Here is a 22,319-nt window from a genome sequence, read left to right as displayed (position 1 = left end):
TGTCTTGGCCATTGTGAATGGTGCTGCAATGAACTTTAGGGGAATTCTCCTGTTCATTTAACTGGGAATTGTTCTTGTGTGTCTTCATTTTGCTTATATTTTTCATGTTCTGTGGGTTTAGGGAAAATAACTACTGTGGTCTTGGAGGGCTATTTATATGCAGGAGTGTCCCTGGGTAGCTTGTGAGGGCTTACCTTTTTTTCTGGCATGTGGACTGCTTTTGGTTTGGATGCCATCTTTTTCCTCTGTGTGTGCAGGGTCTTATCCCCTTGATAGGTACTGTGCTGGTGTATGCCCTGTGCTCGCTTTCAGGGAGATGAGGGCAATGGGCATGGCCTGTAGCCAGTGCCTGCTTTCAGGGCCCTTGGCAGTGGCGAGGACCTGAGGGGAGGTGGGTGTGCAGGCTGCTCCTGGTTGTAGGGTTCTCGGCAGTGGCAGTGAGCCTCAGGGAGATAGAGGTGGTGCCCAGAGCCTTTGGTGGCAGCAGTGCCTGTGTGTGTGTGTGTGTGTGTGTGTGTGTGTGTGTGTGTGCGCGCGCATTCCCAGGGGAGTGAGGGCAACAGGTAGTGCTCAGTTGCAGGGCCTTCCTTGGTGGTGACCCCTGGGGTGACTGGGGCCACAGGTGGTGCTTATTCATTGGAATTCTCAGGAGTCTGAGATGGCTATGGAGGTTTGCACCTGCCCCTGCAGCCCATGCAAGAGGCGCACCACTACTGGAGAGCCTGTGTGTGCTCAGACAAAGATGTTACTTTGGCTGTCCTGCCCTTCCTCCACTCGCCCTCCTTAATAATGAAGCCTTGCTTCTCCTGCAGGCCCAGGCCTCCTCTAGCACTCTCTTGGCCCTGGCACCCCATTCCCCAGACCCCTCAGGCTGTCTCTACATAGCCAACCCTAGTCATCTTCCTGGTACAGACCTCTGAAGCCTGATTCTCAGTGCCCAGCCCCCCTCCTGAGTGTCTCAGGCTGTGGTGTCCCGGACGGTAGTACCAATGGGCTGTGTGGCTTTCTCTGCTTTGCCCTCCTTAGTTTGGCTGCTATAATTTTCTCCGAGGCTTTGAGTTTCCCCCTCCATCCCAGCTGATCTCCCTGTCAGGTGGCCTCTCGGTATGGATTCCTTTCCTTTTTCATAGCTCCCTCCTAGTAGTGCTTGCTGGTCCTTCCCTAATTCCTTTTTTTCTCTTCTCTCTCTCTCTTTTTTTTCCCTTTTTTCTACCCAGTTATGTGAAGGAGGGTTTCTTGCCCGTTTTGGAGGTCTTAGGTCTTCTGTCAGTGTTCACTAGATGTTCTGTGCAAGTCGTTCTACATGTAGGTGGGTTTTTTTGATGTGTTTGTGGGCAAAGGTGAGTGCCACATCTTGCTCTTCTGCCATCTTGATCCCTCTCCAGAATCTTAAATTCTTAGTAAATTTTAGGGCTCTTTGGGAATGTAGCTCACAAATGATTAAGCGGCACCCTTTGCCAAGGCATGGAAGGTCTCCATCCATAAATAGTAAAGGTTAGAGGCACATGTGTAGCCTTGGTTTAAAGAAAATTTAGTTATGTGTTTCTGACAATTTAATGTTTAGTCTTGTATTACCAGAGGTGGGTATGAACTGCATAATACTGTCAGCAAATTAGGGTTGAAATTAGGGCAGTGTAAAGGCTGGTGGCCTTTTAGTATTTGTGCCCGTGGTCCCATTTAAGATAGCAAGCTTGAATTGCTCAGCTAGTATTTATACCTGTTGGTATTTTGGGTCCACCTTCTATAGGACCAACTTTCAACATGCACTATCCCCCCATCCTGGGTTCAATTGCTGGTAGGTTTCCAGTAACTTTATAGTATTACCTCTCAGGGGTCAAAGAGCCCATGACCCACATGCACAAAGTAGGGCCAGTGGTAGCAAGCATCTGTGTATTATTGTTTCGTGCTAGCCTGCTGAGTGCCTCATATGTCGTAGGTGCAGCCAAAAAAGAAAAAGAAAATGTATTTGAAATTAGCAGTCTGTGAAATCAAAGGTCATATACTTTTTTTGCACATGTAAAACATTTGTAGGTGATGCTACCATAGAAGATCAATTGGAGAACTCTAGGACTCAATTTCTGCACAAAAATAACTACTAAGATAGCAAAATATGTCAGAATCAATTTTTGCAGAACTCTAGAATCTAGTCAGAACTTTTAAAAAAAAAAAATTACTGAAGAGCTATTGTACCACGGTTAAGCACTGAGGCATCTTAAATTGCCTGCCTAACCACCCCCCAAATCTGTAGTAATTTTGAGGACAATAGAGTATACTCCTAATGCATGTTAGTAGTTATAGAGTAGTTATAGTTATATGATCCTTACTCTTAAAAAATTGTTACTCAGGGTTTCAGCCTGTCTCAAAGCTTCCTGAAGGACCAGGGAAGGGGTTTCCCCTTTGCTGTACTTCTAAGTTTTCCCAGAGCTGAGGCAGCTTCCCTGCCAGTGTTTGACCAAAGCATTGTCTATAGCAGCCTGGGTCTGGGGATAACAGTCAGGATAAACAATAGGCACACTGAAAAGCTTGGAAGGAAGCAGATGAGAAAGGAAATACTTGGGGAATAGAACTTTTTCAAGGTCCTGCTTTTACTGAGGAATTGAGCAGGTTATGTGCCGTGCCCAGAGCTGGACTCATTCACGGAAAAGGCTTAAGAGGACCTTAAGCTTTCATCTCTCCAGTGACCTTTCAGACTTTGCATTGCATAAGCTATAGGACCTGGCTGAGTGTTGGAGTGCTTCAGCAGAGAGAATCAGAACAGATTGGGAGAAGTTGTTTTCTTGTTTTCTCCCCCACCCCCACCTCTTTTTTTGGTGGCAGGTGTTTATAGAAACTCTGTCAAAATAATAGCTAACAGTTAAGCTAAAGAGAACACAGGTTTTGGTGCTATGCACAACAAAGTTTATAAACTTTTTACAAAAGTTGTTTAGAAAAATATCAAAGAACCAAATAATAACCCACAATAAGCAGTACTATTAACTTCCCCTAGGTTGGGGGAAGAATCTGGTATCCAGAGTTGCCATGCTGTAGAGGTCCAATTTTTGAGCAAAATTATGAAACAAAGAAATAAAAATATGCCTGTTGTGTGTGTATGTGGGAGGGGAAGTACAGTTTACCCTTGAACACTAAATGAGGGTTAATTTGCATGTAACATATTCAATTTTCCATTTCTTGATTTTTCCATATCCATGGATTTAACCAATCACAGGCTATGATGTACTATGGTGTTTACTATTGTGACATAATCCACATATAAGTGGACCCCAAAGTTTAATTCCACATTGTTTCAAGGTCAATTGTAATTAATAAAAACTGTCCCTGAGGAAGCCCAGGAATTAGAAAAACATTTCTGTCAACTGTCTTAAATATGCTCAAGGAGCTAAAGACCGAAAACCAAAGAAAACCAAGAAAAGGATGTCTCACTGAGTAGATCTGTCACAAAAGGGATAGTAGTTATCAGAAGGATCCAGATCGAGGTTTTGGAGCTGAAGTACAATAACTGAAATGAAAAATCCACTAGAATGTTTCAGTAGCAGATTTTAGCAGGCAGAACAGTCATTCACTAAACTTGAAAACTGGTCAGTTGAGATGATTACGTTTGAAAGTCCAGAAAAAAATGAAGAAAAAGTAACGGAATCATGAAATACCACCAGTACACCAGCATGTGTGTAATGAAAGTCCCAGGGGGAGGAAAAAGAGAAGGAACAGGAGTGATATTTGATGAGTAATTGTTGAAAACTTCCCCAAATTGGTGGAAAACATGCATCTATACAAGGATATGGAGAAATTGGAACCCTTGTACATTGCTGATGGGAGTGTAAAATAGTGTAGTCACTGTGGAGAATAGTTTTCTGGTTCCTCAAGTAGTTAAACATAGAGTTACGTATAGGTTGCCTTTTAATTCTCTTGATTGTGTACTTTGATGAACGGTTTTGAATTTTGATGTCTGATTGATATATTTTTACTTCTGTCGCTTGTCCCTTTAAAGTCAGTTTTTAATATATGGAGTGCAAATTCATTCTTTTACACATGGGTATTTAGTTGTTGCAGCACTGTTTGTTGAAAAGACTTCTTTCCTTGTGAATCTTCTTGGCTTCTTTGTTGATTCGTCATAAATGTTAGTGTTTATTTCTGGACTGTCAGTTCTATTCTCTTGATCTGTATGTCCATTCCTTTAGTAGTACCACGCTGTTTTCAGTACTGTAGCTATGTGATAAGTTTTGAAATCAGAAAGTGAGTCTTCCATCTCTCTTCATCACTTTCTAAATTGGTTTGGCTACTATGGATTCATGTATGAGCTTCAGGATCTGCTTGTCAAGTTTTGCAAAGAAAAAAGCTGTCGTTTTGCTCGGAATTGCCTTGACTCTGTAGATCAACATGGAAATATTGCCAGTTTCCCATTTATTTTGATCTCCTGCAGTTTTAACAGTGTTTTGTGGTGTAGTAGTCTTATTTTTTGTTGTTGTTAACTATATTCCTAAATGTTTTACTCTTTTTTTATGTTACTGTGAACAGAATTTTGTTTCATTTTTGGATTGTTCATTTTTTGTGTATACAATTGATTTTTGTGTATTGAGCTCAGTTCCTAAACTGCTGAATTTATTTGGTGGTCCTAGTTGGTTTTGTTTGGTTTCCTTGCTATTTTTTGTATTGAAGATCATGTAATCTGCAAAGAGACAGAGTTTTACTTCTTCCACTCCTTTCTAAATTTCTTTTTTCTTTTTCTTCTTCTTCTTTTTTTTTTTCTTTGTGTTTTTATTTCTTCACCCGCTGCATATGGCAGTTCCCAGATTAGGGTTCTAATCAGAGCTATAACTACCAGCCTACGCTATAGCCACAGCATCATGGGATCCAAGCCGCATCTGCGACCACAGCTCATGGCAACACCAGATCCTTAACCCATTGAACTAGGCCAGGGATCAAACCTGAGTCCCCATGGGTACTAGTCAGGTTTGTTACTGCTGAGCCAACTTAAGGATTTCTTTAAATTGCTTTCCAGATTGTCCTGGCTAGACCCTCTAGTGTGATTTTGAATGTAAGAGGAATAATAGACGTACTTGTCTTGTTACTAAGAGAAAAGCATCTGATCTTTCACTATTTAGTATAATGTTAGCTATGCATTTTTTTATAAATGCCATTCATCTAGTTGAGGAAGTCCCTTTTATTTGCTGAGTTATCATATCATTAAAGAGTGTTGGCTTTTGGAGTTTCTGTTGTGGCTTAGTGGTTGACAAACCAGACTAGTATCCATGAAGATGTGGGTTCGATCCCTGGCCTCACTCAGTGGGTTAAGGATCCAGTGTTGCTGAGAGCCGTGGTATAGGTCGCAGACATGGCTTGGATCCTGTGTTGCTGTGGCTGTGGTGTAGGCCAGCAGCTGCAGCTCCGATTTGACCCATAACCCGGGAACCTCCATATGCCTAGGTATGGCCCAAAAAAGACAAAAAAAAAAAAAAGTGTTGGTTTTTGTTGAGCTGAACAGTAGCTTTTAAGAGCCTGTTCCATATCAAGTGATATATTGTTGGGATGTAACAAGTTTTTATAGTGTATCTGGAGAAGGTTATCTGAAAATACTAAAATTTATTTGCTAAATACCAAAGCTCTAAGAATTCTTTAAATGCAAAATTAAATTTTTTTTTAAATTTAGCTTTATATCTGCACTTGTGGCATATAGAAATTCCTGGCTCAGGAACTGAATACAAGCTGCAACCTATGCCACAGCTGCAGAAATACCAGATCCTTTCACCTACTGTGTGAGGCCAGGGATCAAGCCCATGCCTCTGCAATGCCCTGAGCCACTGCAATCAGTATTCTTAACCTACTGCACCAGAGCAGAAGCTCTGAAAAGTTATTGTTAAAGTTGTTTATAGGAGTTCCCTGTTGTCACTGCTGTGGCTCTTGTTACAGCTGTGATAAAGGTCTGATTCCTGGCTTAGGAACTTTTCGTGCCATGGGTACAGCCAATAAATGAATAAATAAAAGTGTTTATAATTATTATAAAACTTGAAAGCAGTGATGGGAGGCTGTAGGGTTTTGAATGTTACAAAAATTATAAGATGTGGATTGTTGAAAAGGAAGAAGAAATATCTTTTTGGACATTTAATCATGAATCTAATCATATCCAGTTTTAAGAGGCTAGACTAAGTTTATCATTCTCAAATTGGAATATTTCTTTCCCAGTGATATGTCAGGCATTGTCAGGGTAGTATGAAGCCATGGAATAAAAATGGCATCTTTTTTTTTTTAATTTTTGTTTTTTTGTCTTTTTAGGGCCGCACCTGTGCTATATGGAAGTTCCCAGGCTAGGGTTCTAATCGGAGCTGTAGTCACTGGCCTAGGCCACAGCCACAGCAACGTGGGTTCCAAGCCACATCTGTGACAATGCTGAATCCTTAACCCACTGAGTGAGGCCAATGATCGAACCTGAGTCCTCACAGGTACTAGTCTGATTCATTTATGCTGAGCCACGACAGGAACTCCAAAAATGGCATTTTGTCCAGTGGGGTTTAGTTTTGGGATTTGTTTTTGTTTTTGTTTTTTGGTGGCATGTGGAGGTTCCCAGGCTAGGGGTCTAATTGGAGTTGTAGCCGCCAGCCTGTGCCACAGCCACAGCAACATAGGATCCAAGCCGAGTCTTCGACCTACACCACAGCTCACGGCAACACCAGATCCCTAACTCACTGAGTGAGGCCAGGGATCAAACCCGCCACGTTATGGTTCCTAGTGGGATTCGTTAACCACTGAGCCACATCAGGAACTCCCAGTGGTGTTTAGTTTGTTGGTTTTTTTTTTTTAATCAACATTTTATTTTGAAATGTAGATTCTCATACAGTATTAGAAATAATATAGAAGGATTGCTTTTACCCTTTACCCAGTTTCCAACAATGGTGACGTCTTGCAAATCTGTAATAATATATCACAACAAAGATGATGACATTGATTCAGTCAGTGTGCTTAATGTTTACGCCACCACAGGGGACCCTTATGTTGCCCTGTAGTAGCTACATCCACTTCTCTCTTATTTCCACTCCTTTTTTAACCTCTGGGAACCATTACTCTAATTTCCATTTCTATAATTTTGTCATTTCAAGAATGTCATATAGGAGTTCCTGCTGTGGTACAGTGGGTTAAGTATCTGACATTGCCCAGCACAATGCCAGCTGAGGTTCAGATTCAGCCTCTGGCCTAGGTACTTCCATATGCCATGATGCAGCTAAAAAAGGAAAAGAAAAGAATGTCATATAAATGAAATCATACAGTGTGTAATCTTTTAGTATTGGCTTTTTTTCACTCAGCGTAATTCTCTGGAGAACATCCGGTATCCGTAGTCTCTTCCTTTTTTTCTGATGTGTAGTATTCTGTGGTATGAATATACCCTAATTTGTTTAAATATGTAGCTATTGAACAAAAAGATGGTTGTTTTCTAGTTGTTGACTGTTATAAATAAAGCTCCTATAAATATTCCTGTGCAGGTTTTTGATGAACATACCTCTTTATTGCTTTCGCTGGGTCATATGTTGGTTGCATGTGTAGTTTTTTGAGAAATTGCCACACCATTTTCCAGGATGTTTATACCTGTCCCACCAGTAATGTGTGAGTGATCCCATTACTCCACAGCCTCACCAGCATTTGGTGGTGTCATTATTTTTTTAATTTTAGCCATTCTCTTATAGGTGTGTTGTGATATTTCATTGTGGTTTTAATTTAATTTGCATTTCCTTAATGATTAATGGTGTTGAACATCTTTTAATGCCTTTTTCCCTCATGTCTATCATATTCAGTGAAATGTATTTTTTTTTTTTTTGCACATTTTATGGGCGGGATTGTCCTTTTTTTTTTTTAAACTATGGAGTTATGAGAGTTCTTTTACAGGTTTTGTTTTTGTTTTTGTTTGGTTATGAGATTTGCAAATTTTTTCTTCTAGTCTGTCTGTAGCTGAGAGAGGTACCTCATTACTGAGGGAGATGAGTGGGAATGAAAGCTCAGTTTCCCCATGAAGTCTCCACTGACACCACAGGGAGAGGTAGCTCATTACCAGCCATTACAGGTGAAAATAGTCCTACGATCCTGCATGGCCATCTCTAATACCACATTGTCCTGGATGTTGTGGTGCCTCATTAGAGTTTTCCAAAGATTAAAGTCTGGGCTTCTCACTTGGCCTTTGCTTGAGTGAGTAAGGATAAGGCCAGTTTTTGTTTGTTTGTTTGTTTTGTTTTGGTTTTTGTTTGTTTGTTTTTTTAAATCTGTGGTATTTGGCTGGAAGAGAGTGGTTATTGTCCAGAACTTTTCTGTCTTGCTAGATTTCATCTGTTTTTTTAGCTAATGAGAGAAAGTTTTTGCTAGAGCGTTAGTCTGTGCTCTTCGTTCTTGGGTTGCTGTTTTTAGTTCCAAGTCTGGGATATTTGAAGTAAAAAGAAAACCCAGGGATCTCACCACCATGTCATTCCTCAGGTCCCAAAGTTCCTAGCCAGTCTGCTTTTTTTTTTTTTTACTTCTTTCAGATTCTTCTTAAATTTGTTTTATATATAAGGTCCAGAATTTTTCGTTGTGCTTATTATTATTAGCAGGAGGAATAGGGAAAAGTAAATTTACTTACTTGATTATGTGAGAAATGGCACCATAATTTAAAATATTTTTATATGAAATCAAATGTTGCATTAAAATCAAATAGAATGCCAGGTTATGACTGGCTGAACACAGAAATCTCAAAGAGATTTTATATTTAGGATATTTTTAGGCAGTACATCCCCAAAAGAGGTACTAGTTCTTTTTCTTATTCTTAATGGTAAATATGAGGTTGTAGGCCAGACTTTTGTAAGAGAGTCAAAAAATGTAACGGCTCAAATAAGATCAAATTGTGTTTTCTCTCCTGACCAAGGTAGGAAAGAGAGATCTGCTTCTTAAGTCCATCTAAGGAACCAAGCTGGCTGGGCAACTGAGCCATCCTCATGTATGGCTTCCAAGGTTGTTCTAGACATCACCATTTTCAGTGGGCAAGAATAATGGTGATGGTAATGATGGTGCTAGTAAGGGAACATGGAGGTCAAGAACTTGATCTTTTAAAGACAGAAACCAGGAGTCGTACTTAAAGCTTTTGCTCATATCTAATTTACTCCTATCTCATTGGCCTAAACCTAGTCATATAGTCATATCTGGCTTGAAAAGTAACTGGAAATGTCTCTGCTTGGTGATCGTGTGACAGCAGAAATTGGGGTAAGGGACTTCTGTTATTAGAAGAAAAAAGGTGAGAATACTAGGGGGACAGCAACAGTCTTTCCTTTTGTAACTTCAGTGAAACATTTTTAGAAGAAATGAACCGTATGATCTTAGTTAATCATGAGCCATTTTATTCTGTAGTTAACTGTTTTTTTCTTCTGTCTTGCCTGTATTATTGTAGGAGATCAGCATTACCCTCATGGTCAGATCTTAGCCTGGAATATAAAACTGATTTTTATATAACTATTTGGACAATATCAAGTAAGAACTTGTTTGTATCTTCTAGGGTTTACAGAGTCCACGGGGAATAGGATGCCATCCGGAAGCTGTATGTAGTCACATTATTATTGAGAGCCATGAGAAAGGATGTTTCAGGACTCTAACTGCTGAACGACCACAGCTGGACAGCCGCCCTTATGTTTTCAGATCTGCTGACTCCTCAGAAATGATCAGAGGACAACGGAGTCCATCATCATGGAGGAACAGGCACATCAACTTTTCCAAGTCTTTAGACCAGAGCGCCTCCCATTTCAGAGTTTGGAATTCCTTGCAGTTACAAAGTCCTTCCCCATTTCAGAACTTTATAGCTGATGACTTGAAAATTAGCAAGGGTCTTCGAATGCCATTCCGTGAAAAGTTGGACCCTTGGCTGTCAGAATTAGAACCTGCTTGTGTGCCACCTGAAGAAATGGATTGTCATTCTTCATCACAAATGCTGCCCCCAGAACCCATGAAAAAGTTTACTACCTCCATCACTTTCTCATCTCACCGACATTCTAAATGCTTTTCAGATTCCTCTTTTCTTAAGGTTGGTGTTACTGAAGGTAGCCAGTGTACTGGAGCATCTTTGGGGGTATTTAATTCTCATTTCACTAAAGAGCAGAATCTTCCTAGAGATCTAAAACAGGAAAACTCTTTCCCTTCGTCATTTAAAACCATTAGTCAGTCACCAGATAAAGCTATGACTCTTTTAGCAGAGAATAGTAGGCAAGGTCAAAAATTATCTGTTGAACATTCTCACCAAGAAGAAAAGCTCATAGAAAGATCCGATTTTAAAGGCAGTCATTCTAAGCCCGGTACCAGTGCAAATGATAGCAATTTCAAGGAAGTTCATTTTGCTGATAACCATACCCTCATTAGCATGGGTAGACCAAGTTCTACACTAGGAATAAAAGAGAAGAATGTAACTATAACTCCAGATCTTCCTTCGCACATTTTTCTTGAACAAGAGCTCTCTGAACAAAGCAAAGCCCCACATGCAGATCACCATGTGAGAAAACACCATTCTCCCCCTCCTCAGCACCAGGATTATGTAGCTCCAAATCTTCCTTGTCGTATTTTTCTCGAAGAACGAGAACTCTTTAAACAAAGCAAAGCCCCACATGTAGATCATCAGATGAGAGAAAACCATTCTCCCCTTCCTCCGAGTCAGGATTTTATAGCTCCAGACCTTCCTTCTTCCATTTTTCTTGAGCAACGTCAGCTCCTTGAACAAAGCAAAACCCCAGACGTAGATCACCACATGAGAAAACACCATTCTCCTCTTCCTCAAGGTCAGGATTATGTAGTAGAAAGGAATAATCAGCATAAGCCTGAATTACACATTTCTGATATGATAAATGTTGAAGCCAAATTCAGTGATGTGGTCTCCCCATCAGCCCCAGTAGTAACATCTGCATCTACTCCACCTTCAAATAGAAAAGCACTTTCTTGTATTCGAATAACTCTTTGTCCCAAGACTCCTTCCAAGGTGGATAGTGGAACCTTAGATAAAAGAATTCACTCTTTGGATCCTGCCTCTAAAACAAGGATGAATAGTGAGTTTAACTCTGACCTACAAACTGTATCTCCAAGATCATTGGAACCAACCTCCAAATTACTGACCAGTAAACCTATAGCACAGGATCAAGCATCTTTAGGTTTCCTAGGACCTAAGTCTTCACCGGACCTCCAAGTTGTACAGTCTCCTCTTCCAGATAGTAATATTACTCAGGACTTGAAAATCATACCTTTTCAGAATAGCCAGATAGTAACCTCAAGGCAAACCCAAGTGAACATTTCAGATTTGGAAGAATATTTCAATCCAGAAGGGACTCCGGTATCTGCAGATCGGTGAGTCTCATTGTGATGCCAAGCAAGCTGATGGAATTTGTGATAAAAGGTTTAAAATACTTAAGCAAATGTCAGTTCTTGGGGGAGAGGCAGTATGATTTCTCTTAGGGGAGGTTGTATCTGCCTAATTGAGAAGTCTTTCAAGGAATAAACACCTGAGTGAGAGAAAACATCTGAAAGTAATATGTTTATGCTTTCAAAGGGCTTTTGACAAGACAACATCAAGTATCTTCAAACACTGAATTACTCTGAGAAGAATCTTGGATCATCAGTTGCTACAATTTGTTAATTCCTTATTTATTGCATTGGAGATGCACTGAAGACCAGGCTTTGGGAGAGGAAACATGCATATGCTCCCTTCTCACTCTCGTTTCCATGTCATGATTCCCCTCAAATATTTAGTATTTACAGAGAAACAAAGGTACCTCCTTGGTGGAAATTCCTGGCAGACATCACTTTAGCCAAGTTATCAAGTTGAACATCACCAGTAATGCACATCAACTTCATGTGCTCTCTGATGTGATGCCCTACTTCACAGTGGTTGTAGGAATGGAAACCCAATTCAGGGATAAAAGCATTAGGTTTATACTGTTCAGCCTGATTGTAAGACTGTCATTAATTCAGTTCTAGGTTAATGAATCTCTTACCGTATGGCTAAACGAATTACCATGTGTGTTTAATGTTTCTGCCCTGATTGTTGAAAAGATAATGTATCACAATGTAGTGCACTGGCCTTGGAAAGAAGGGGGAAAAATGTTTACTCAGCATACACATGTTGTAGTCATGGTGGTGAGGGATTAAATATGTTATATCATTTAATACTTATGATAACTCTGAGGCAGGTGGTGATATCCTTATTTACTATCGGGGAAACTGAGACATTGACATTGCTACTTTTTTTTAGCAAGCAGCATTGTCTCAGATAATGCTGTCTGTTCATTCAAAGCAAGAGCTTATTCACCTCATGGTACTGTCTCTTCCAAATCCTGAACCCTACTTCTAACTGTTCTGTCGACAGTCTTCTTAGACAAGTCATTTAATATCTTCAGCACTCATATATGGATGATTGGTGGAAGGAAAAATATTGGAAAGCTTAAAGGTCCCTTAGAGCCCTGAAAGTTAGTAATTGAGAAGTGGATTGGGGAAAAAAAAAACAACAAGATCAATCTGTGGTTTCAGTACTTTTATAAACAGTAGGGTGCTATAGAGATGAGTAATGATACTTTTTGTGTGTAAAAAATGTTAAGAAATGAAAAGATTGACAAGTTTACACACAGTACTTAATTCTTCCAAGTGATAAAATGCCATGTTAGCTGAATTCCTTGAATGAGAAGAAAATTATAGATATTTATAAATATGAACTAATAGTAATGCCATTTGTTCAGAATGTACTAGGCTGGGCATTGTGGTTGATATATCATTGTATACTTAGTATAATCATCAGAAATAGATATTATTACCTCAATTTAGAGATTTTAGAAACCTAATACTTAGAAACTAATGTGTTTTGCCCAAGATCGCATGGCCATTAAGTGTTGGAGGTGGCATTTGAACCTAGGTTTGTCTGATTCCATCAATAATTTGAAAAATATATATACACACACATACATACATATACACACTCAGTCTATGTGTGTGTTCATATATATGCATAAAACATGAGTTAGTATATATGTATTAAACTAATTTTGAGATAATTTTAGACTTACAGAGGAATTGCAAAAATAGTAGAGTTCCTGTGTTATCTATTGCAGTGTAACCCATTACCCTGAAATGTAATGGCTTAAAACAATAAATGTTATCCCAAAGTTTCTGTGGGTCAGAAATCCAAGTGTTACTTAGCTGGGTGCTTCTGGCTCAGGGTCTCTCACAAGGTTGCAAACAAGGTATTGACTACCTCTGTGGTCCCATCTCAAGGCTGACTTAGAGGATGTCATTCCAAGCTCACTCACATGGTAATTGTCCAGAGTTGCTTCCTTCCATAAGGCAGCTCAAATATAATAGCTAAACTTCTCTCAGAGTGACTAAGTGAGAGGGCAGGGAAGGGTACCCAGGGCAAAACCTGGGTCTTTTTAACCTAAATTTGGAAGTGAATCTCACTACTTCTGCCACCTTCTATTAGAAAAAAATGAATCTGTGCTTCTAGCTCACCCTCAAGGGTTAAGGATTTCACAAGGGCATGAATACCAGGAAGCAGAGATCATTGGGGGGATATTATAGAGGTTGCCAGTGTACCCTTTGCTAAAGTTTTCCTTTATGTTAACATCTTACCTTCAGAGCTTAACCATAAAACATTTACTCAAACTAAGAATTTTTCCTTCATATAAAATTATGATTAAGTGTGTAGAGTGCTTTGGATTTCTCCTGGTTTTTCCACAAATGAACGTTTTCTGTTTTCAGATTCATCCCAAGATCTACTTTGCATTTAGTTATTCTGTCTCCTTAATCTCCAATCTGTGGCAGTTTCTCAGTCTTTCCTTGTTTTTTATGACCATGACACTTCGAAGAGAACTGATTAGTTATTTTGGAGAATCTTTTTAATTTGGCTTTGTCTGATGCTTTCTCAAGATTAGATTGAGGTTATGCCTTTTTGCATCTTATCAAGGAACACGTTAAGTTAATATGCATTACTGGTGATGTTAACATTGCTCACTTGGCTAAAGTAGTATTTACCAAGATTCTCCACTGTAAACTTAATGTTTTTCCTCTGTGAATACTAAATATTTGAGGGAGATACTGGTAGACTCTGCAGATGTCCTGTATCTGCTTAAACTTTGATCACTAATTTTAGTACCCCTCAGTAGATCTTGTCTGTACCAATTATTACTCTGGTATTCTAATGGAGTTTTCATATTTCCTTCATTCCTGCTACATTTATTCATTGGAATTCTGTAATCAAAAGCTGTTGTTCCTCTACCATTTAATCTTTTAGTTTTTTGTGTACATCAGTATGGATTTGGGATATTTTATTCTTTGGATTATAATCTAATACTGTTCAAGTGGTTTTGGTTTTAGCTGTTGAGAACACTTTCATGTTGGCTACTGTACCCAGCCCTAGCCTGGAAATCAACCATTTTTCTGAAATACTCTCTTTTCTTTTCTTTTCTTTTTTGTTTTTTTGAGAATAGGATTTTTTTCCCCCTAGCTTTACTGAGATAAAATTGGCATATGACATTGTTTAAGGTTTGGGGTATGTTGCTTTGCTATATATATATAGAGAGAGAGTGAGCAAAATAATTACCATCATAGCATTAACTAATACCTTCATCACCTGATATGATTATCATTACTCTTTTGTGAGAAAATTTAAGATATACTCTCACCAACTTTGAACTATGTAGTACATTATTGTTAACTATCCTCATAATACCATGCCTAAATTCCCCAGAATTTATTCATCTTTTCATTGAAAGTTTGTACCTTTGACCCCGCTTCTCCCCATTTCCCCCAGTCTACCTGTTAAACAGCATTCTACTTGGTTTCCACAAGTTCAACTTTTTTTTTTTTTTGGCCACGCCCTTGGCATGTGGAAGTTCTTGGGCCAGGAATCAAACCCGTGCCACAGCAGTGACCTGATCCACTGCAGTGACAACCCTGGATCCTTAACACACTGTACCACAGAGAACTCCCAGGTTTGGCTTTTTGGTTTCCATGTATAAGTGGTATCATACAGTATTTCTCTTTCTCTGGTTTATTTCTCCTAACATAATAGGTCTATCTCTGTTGTTGCAAATGACAGAATTTCCTTCTCTCTAACAGCTAAATAACATTCCCATGTCTTCTTTTTCTTTTATGTCTTTTTAGGGCCGAACCCACAGCTTATGGAAGTTCCCAGGCTAGGGGTTGAATCGGAGCTATAGCTGCTGGCCTGTGCCACAGCTACATCAACGCAGGATCCAAGCTACATCTGTGACCTACACCACAGCTCATGGTAACGCCAGATCCCTGACCCACTGAGTGAGGCCAGGAATCAAACCCACATCCTCATGGATACTAGTCAAATTTGTTCCTGCTGTGCCACAAGAGGAACTCCTCTCATGTCTTCTTTATCCATTGACAGACGCAGATATAGTTGTTTTCACATCTTGGCTAGTGTGTATAATGTTGCAACAAACATGGGAGTGCAGATAGCTCTTCGATATCCTGTTCTTACTTCCTTTGGATGTATATCCAGAAATGAGATTGCTAGATCATATGGTAGTTCTCTTTTTAATTTTTTGAAGAAACTCCCTATTGTTTTCCATAGTGGCAGCACCAATTTATATTCCCTCTAACAGTGCATAAGTGTTCCCTTTTCTCTGCATCCTCATCAGCACTTATTTGTTGTCTTTTTGATAATAGCCATTTGGACAGGTATGCGGTGATATCTTATTGTGGTTTTGATTTGCATTTCCCTGAAGTGATGTTGAGCACCTTTTCATCTACCTGTCGGTCATTTGTATATCTTACTTTGGAAAAATGTCTATTCAGGAGTTCCCGTCGTGGCGCAGTGGTTAACGAATCCGACTAGGAACCATGAGGTTGCGGGTTCGGTCCCTGCCCTTGCTCAGTGGGTTAAGGATCTGGCGTTGCCGTGAGCTGTGGTGTAGGTTGCAGACGCGGCTCGGATCCCACGTTGCTGTGGCTCTGGCGTAGGCTGGTGGCTACAGCTCCGATTCAACCCCTAGCCTGGGAATCTCCATATGCCGCAGGAGCGGCCCCAGAAATAGCAAAAAGACAAAAAAAAAAAAAAAAAAAAAAAAAAAAAAGAAAAATGTCTATTCAGTTCCAGTTCCTTTGCCCATTTTTAAATTGGATTATTTATTTATTATTATTATTTAGTTGTATGAGTTTTTTATATATTTGAATGTTATTCCCTCATCAGATATATGATTTGCAAATATTTTCTCCTGTTCTGTAAGTTGCCTTTGCATTTTGTTGATTCTGTACAGAAAATTTGGGATTTGATGTCGTCTTCTTTATGGGCTTTTGCTTTTGTGGGTGTGCTTTTGATGTCCCATCCAAAAAATCATTGACAAGACCAATGTCAAAGAGTTTTCCCTTATGCTTTTTCCTAGGAATTTATGGTTTCAGGTCTTATGTTTAAGTTTTTAACCCATTTCAAGTTAATTTGTGAATAGTAAAATAGTCAAGTTTCATTTTTTTTTTGGCATGTGGTTATCTAGTTTCTCGGCACCTCTTATTGAAGAGGTACTGCCCCTACTGAGTATTCTTGGTTCCTTTGTCAAATATGAGTTGACTGTATATCGGGGGTTTATTTATGGACTTTATGTTCCATTCCTTTAATCTATGTGTCTGTTTTTGTGCCAGTGCCGTACTGTTTTGATTACTATTGATAGCTTTGTAGTATAGTTTGAAACCAGGAAGTGTGATGGCCTCCAGCTTTGTTTTTTTCTCAGAATTGCTTTGGCAATCTTTTGTGGCTCCATACAAATTTTAGAATAGTTTAATCCTCTTTCTATGAAAAATGGTATTGAAATTTTGATAGGGATTGCATTGACTCTTTCAGTGGCTTTGAATAGTATGTATGTTTAAACAATCTTTTTTTTTTTTTTTTTTTGGTCTTTTTGTCTTTTGTCTGTTGTTGTTGTTGCTATTTCTTGTAAACAATCTTAATTTTCTGGTCCAGGAATACAGAATCTTCCCATTTGTTTGTGTCTTCCTCAGTTTCCTTCGTCAAAGTCTTTTAGTTTTTAGTGAACAGATCTTTTGCCTCCTCAGTTAAATTTATTCCTAGATTATTTTATTGATTTTGATGCTATTGTAAATGGATTATTTTCTGTATTTTAGACGTTTCCTTGTTAGTGTATGGCAACAGCTGATTTTTTTATGTTGATTTGTCTTCCTGCAACTTTATGGAATTAATTGGTTATTTCTAACAGTTTTTTGGTGTAGTTTTTAGGATTTGCTGTGTATAAGATCATATCATTTGCAAACACAGACAGCTTACGTCTTCCTTTTGATTGGGTGCCTTTCTTTTTCTTGTCTGATTACTCTGGCTAGGACATCCAGTACTGTGTTGAGTAAAGGTGGTGAGAATGGGCACTCTTGTCTTGTTCCTGATATTAGAGGAAAAACTTTCAACCTTTCACCATTGAGTATGATGTTAGCTGAGAGTTCGTCATTCATGACTTTTATTATGTTGAGGTATGTTCCTTCTGTACCTAATTTGTTGAGAATCATATCATGAAAAGATGTTACATTTTATCAGTTGTTTCTCCACATCTATTGTGATAGTCATATGATTTGTACCTTTTTAAAGTAGCTTATTATATTTGTTGATTTGTTCATATTGAATGAGGCTTACATCCCAGGGATAAATCCCAGTTGATCATTGTGTATAATTCTTCTCACATGCTATTGAATTCAGTTTGGTAATATTTTGTGAGAATTTTTTTGTCCGTATTCATTAGAATTATTGTCCTGTGGTTTTCTTGCAGTGTCCTCATCTGGCTTTGGATTGTAAGGGTAATGTGGCCTGGAAGACTCATCTTACTTATTTGCACAGGTCCCTCCTTCTTCAGTTTTTGAACAAGTTTGAAAAGGATTGGTGTTGTTTCTTCTCCTTTTTCTTCTTTTTTTGCTTTTTAGGGCCAAACCTGTGGCATATGGAAATTTGCAAGCTAGGGATCAAATCGGAGCTACAGCTGCTGGCCTATGCCACAGCAACACAGTGCGTCTGTGACCTACACCACAACTCACAGCAATGCCGGATCCTTAACCCACTGAGCGAGGCCAGGGATCTAACCTACATCCTCATGGATACCAGTCGGGTTCGTTACCGCTGAACCATGATGGGAACTCATGTTGGTTTTCAAATGTTAACTTGCATTTCTGGAGTAAATAATCTTGGGAGGAATTCACACACACACACACACATTCTCTACATTTTGTTTAGGTTTTTTGCTTCTGTATTTGTAAGGAAGATTGGCCTACTAATTTTTTTTTTAATAGTTATTTCCCCAATACAATTTTTTTTTTCTACTGTATGGCATGGTGACCCAGTTACACAGACGTGTACTCATTCTATTTTCACACATTATCATGCTCCATCATAAGTGACTAGACATAGTTCTAAGTGCTACACAGCAGGGAGTTCTTCTGATTCTGTAACATATCATAGCTATTAATCCAATATAATGCAATACAGTATTACTCTATTGTTTAAAAATGAAGTTTTTTGGTTTTGAATAATTTTAGATTTACAGAAAAGATACAAACATAATAGAGTTCCCTTTACCTTTCTTCCAGTTTTTCCTAGTGTTAATGCCTTATATTGCCATAGTACATTTTTATAAGTTAGAAGGGTCAACATCTATACATTACTATTAACTAAACTTCAGACATTTTTTGGATTTCCCCAGTCTTCCTGTTAATGGCCTTTTTCTGTCCCAGGACCCAATCTAGTATATCACGTTCCATTTAGTTAGTTGCCATGTCTCCTTAATCTTTCCTGGTCTATGGGAATTCCTCATTCCTTCCTTGTTTTTCTTGATTTTGACAGTCTTAAGGAATACCGGCCTAATATTTTGTAGAATTTTTCCCAATCTGTGTTTGGCTGACATTTCTCTCATGATTAGACTGGAGTCATGGGTTTTGGTAAAAAATACCACAGAAATGAAGTACCCTTATCACCTCATAGCAGAGAGTAGGTACATCCACATGATATCTCTGGTGATGTGAACCATCATCCCTTGGATAGGATGGTGTTTGCCAGGTTTTTCTACTGTAAAGTTACCGTTTCTCACTTTTTGAACTCTCTTCTTTGGAATTCAGTGATTCAGTCCAGCCCAGGACTGGGCTTAAGAGAAAGATTAAGCATCACCTCCTTGGAAGGAGATGGATGGTGAGGCTGGGGGCATACCTACATGTGTTGTTTGGCCTCCTTCTATTGGCAAGATTTGTCTCCTTCCTCCTGTTACTTATTTATACAATCGTTTATATAGTCCATTCTGTTTTAATATGGATTTTTTTTGTAATCTTTATACGTAATTACAACTTGAAAAACTTGGTTCCCCCAATGACATATAAACCTTTTAAGAGAAGGCTTTGTTTCTTGTTTATTATATACTATGTATTTAGCACAGTCTCTTAATTTATGGTGGACTTACAGTAATTTTTTTAAATGAAAGTATGTGTTTTCACTTGAACTGAAAGTACCCTTTCCTTATATAATAGCACTCTAAATTGAAAATTAAATTAAAAAAAATTATACTCATGTATAATTACCTTGTTGTAAGTATCTGAAAAAGTGAAAGTTTCTATAGAAATAGCCATTTGAGTTTGATGTGTCTCCACAAAATATTCCTTGAAGCCACTTTGCAAAGAGATTACAGTATTTGACAAGCCAAGGATATGACCTGCTGTGTCCTTTCTTTTTTTTTCAGATCACCAGAGGAGATTAAGACATTGTTCTCTCCCTTCTCCGGAAAATTGTCATCTGATGCAGTCACTCAGATAACAACAGAAAGTCCAGGAAAGGCCGTGTTTTCATCTGAGATTTTTGTTAGTGCTAAAGATCGTGAACATGAAATTCCAGAACTCACTACCCAGAAGGTGGGCAAAGGTCTTGTCAAGTTTGCTTCATCATCTTCAGTCCAACAGATTACTGTTCCTCAAAGCACAGATGGTAAGAGAATGTGATTGTATGTTAGGTCATGTTACTAACTTGTGTGTGTAATTATCAAAGAAATTTCTTAATTGGGTGTTCCTAGTGAGAGAACCTAATTTTAATTTTAAACATTGGGCTGACATGTTTTTATCATCTTTTATTTACATAGCTATGAAGAGAATATAATTTTATTATGGTTTTAATTAAATTTCTAGTGGAGTTAACTGATTTGAAACTCATGCTGTTTGTGACATTTTATTTTCATCTCAATATATACATAATAATGTATAAGAATGCAAGTAGTTCAGAGAGACAGGTGAATTATTTGGCTTTTTTTTTTTTTTTTTTTTTTTTTTGCTGTAGTAAATGTTGCATACTATAATAAATAGATAGTATAAACACAAAACCAGTCTGTTTCTTGCCATAAACATGGACCAGGTCGACTGTGTCCTTACTGTCTTTTAAAGCATGGAACCCAAGATTACCTTGGATTCACCGTCATAGTCAGCTAGAAGGGGCAAAAAAGCACGGAGGGGTGCATGTGGGAGGCTTTTATGGGCTAGGCCTGGAAGTGGCCCACATCACTTTCCACTGACTAGGAATAGTTTGACTTTTTTTTCCAGGATGAAAAAGAAATGGGTTTTGGTGAACAGCTAGCAATCTCTACCATAAGGTCTACATTTAGAGTGTTTGTATGCTGTCGTGAGAATATTTTGATAGTGCTTCTACTATACAACATTCAAAATTATAGCAAATTATTTTCTTTTTTAGATAAATAATTGGAAAATTAACAATTGAGTTCCCATTCTTCCTCCAAGTGTAGGTGGGAACTTTAAATTACTAAGTGTAAAGTATAGTCAGTATTTGTACAATATATTTTTAAGGTTTCCTACTTATAAGCAAAAAGTTTATCTATCTCTAGAACTAGATGGGATATCCGTACAAGTATAAAAAAATTGGTTAGTTCTGCATTTAAATTACACTGAATTTAATTTGAATTAAATACATTTCTATGTTGAGGTGGTAATATTTCTTATACGTTTTTGCTGTGAAGTAACAGTATACCCCCAAAAAGAATATAATAAATATCACATAGAGCACCTTTAATGTATGAGTTACCTATTGTCACAGTGATACCATACAAGAACCTTAAAAATCTCAGTGCTTTATAACATTTGTTTTTCTCATTCTTGGGCTTGTGAGTCAATTGGAGTTTGGCACCAGGATGCGAAAATGGTATAATTCTGTTCCACATGCCTAGTTCTGAAATTCAGGCTCCCCTGGGCTGTGTTATTCTCATGTTGGTGGCAGAAGCACAAGAGGGTAACTCCAGCTATGAAAGTGTATTTTACATCTCTTCTGACATCAAATGGATCAGTCTATGTAGAGCCCACAGTTTATGGTTTTACCTTTGCATACAAGTACCTGAGAGAAAGGACTCCTTTAAAAGATAAATATTATTTGGTTTATCTATAAAGTATTATTTTAAATACTGTGGATTCAAAAGTAAAATTTTGAATTTTTTCCAAAAAATTTTAAAAGTATATAGAATAGTATGTTAAATATATGACCACATACCTACTACTCTAAATTAACAAATTAAGAATAATGTTATATGTTTAGTTTTAGTTCCATTTTCAAGTTTTTTGAAGAAATAAATTTTATAATTGAACATTCTTTACCCTTCTCTAGTCCTTCCCCAGAAGCAACCATTATTTGCTGCACAATCACTTCTTCTCCCTTACATAAGCAGATTTCTGCATCCAAATACAAAGGTGTTGAGAATTTCAAAAAGCTGCTTATCTATCTCAGAATTCTTCATCTCCACATGATAGCCATTCTTGCTCTGGGTCCATTGTAATTCTGCCTAATTGTTGTTGTCCATTTTCTGCAAACTTTGAACTAACTGGTAAATTTAATCATCAAGGTTTATTTACAGCAATGGAGGAAGAAAACTATTATTGGTATTCTACCAATAATGACTACAGCAGTATTCAAATAGAAGTGGAGGCTATAGCCTATTTTTCCTATTGTTTAAATTCTTCTCTACAATTTTTTGTTCGCCTTGATTGAATTCAGCCAGGTTCTCATTGGCTGAGTTTTTGCTTGATGGAGTGGCACAAGTATTCTTAAGTGGTCTGAGACTTTACTAGCCCTGCACATGTAGGTTTATGGTAATTTTAAAAATTTATTTTTGTATTAAATTAATTTTTTTGTTAGGGTATAGTTGATTTACAGTGTTGAGTCAATTTCTGCTATATAGCATAGTGACCCAGTCATACCTATAGATACATTCTTTTTTCTCATGTTATCTTCCATTATGGTCTATCTTAAGAGACTGGATATAGTTCTCTGTGCTATACAATAGGACCTCATTGCTTAT

The 22,319-nt window shown here is 38.1% G+C and overlaps 1 protein-coding gene across 6 annotated transcripts in view; it reads left to right on the top strand.

Moving 5' to 3' along the window:
* Positions 1–22,319, top strand: part of ALMS1 (ALMS1 centrosome and basal body associated protein) — a 161,945-nt gene that overhangs the window by 80,165 nt on the left and 59,461 nt on the right. For 5 of the 6 annotated variants that reach the window (XR_014841648.1, XR_014841647.1, XM_013996028.3 and 2 more), the window contains 2 exons: positions 9,500–11,325; positions 19,713–19,954. Coding sequence is in view for 3 of the 6 variants with exons in the window: in XM_013996028.3 (XP_013851482.2) it covers positions 9,500–11,325; positions 19,713–19,954 (2,068 nt within the window). In the remaining 3 variants the exon portion in view is untranslated. The remainder of the gene's footprint in view (positions 1–9,499; positions 11,326–19,712; positions 19,955–22,319) is intronic. The other variant, XR_014841649.1, reaches the window with a different exon arrangement.

This window comes from Sus scrofa, chromosome 3, assembly GCF_054392235.1.
Source record: "Sus scrofa isolate SSC_HxYL_T2T_F1_AM1 chromosome 3, Sscrofa_HxYL_maternal_Yorkshire_Landrace_v2.0, whole genome shotgun sequence".
Classification (NCBI taxonomy): Eukaryota; Metazoa; Chordata; class Mammalia; order Artiodactyla; family Suidae; genus Sus; species Sus scrofa.
Note: the sequence above shows the minus strand (reverse complement) of the source record. Positions and strands in the feature narration are given on the sequence as shown.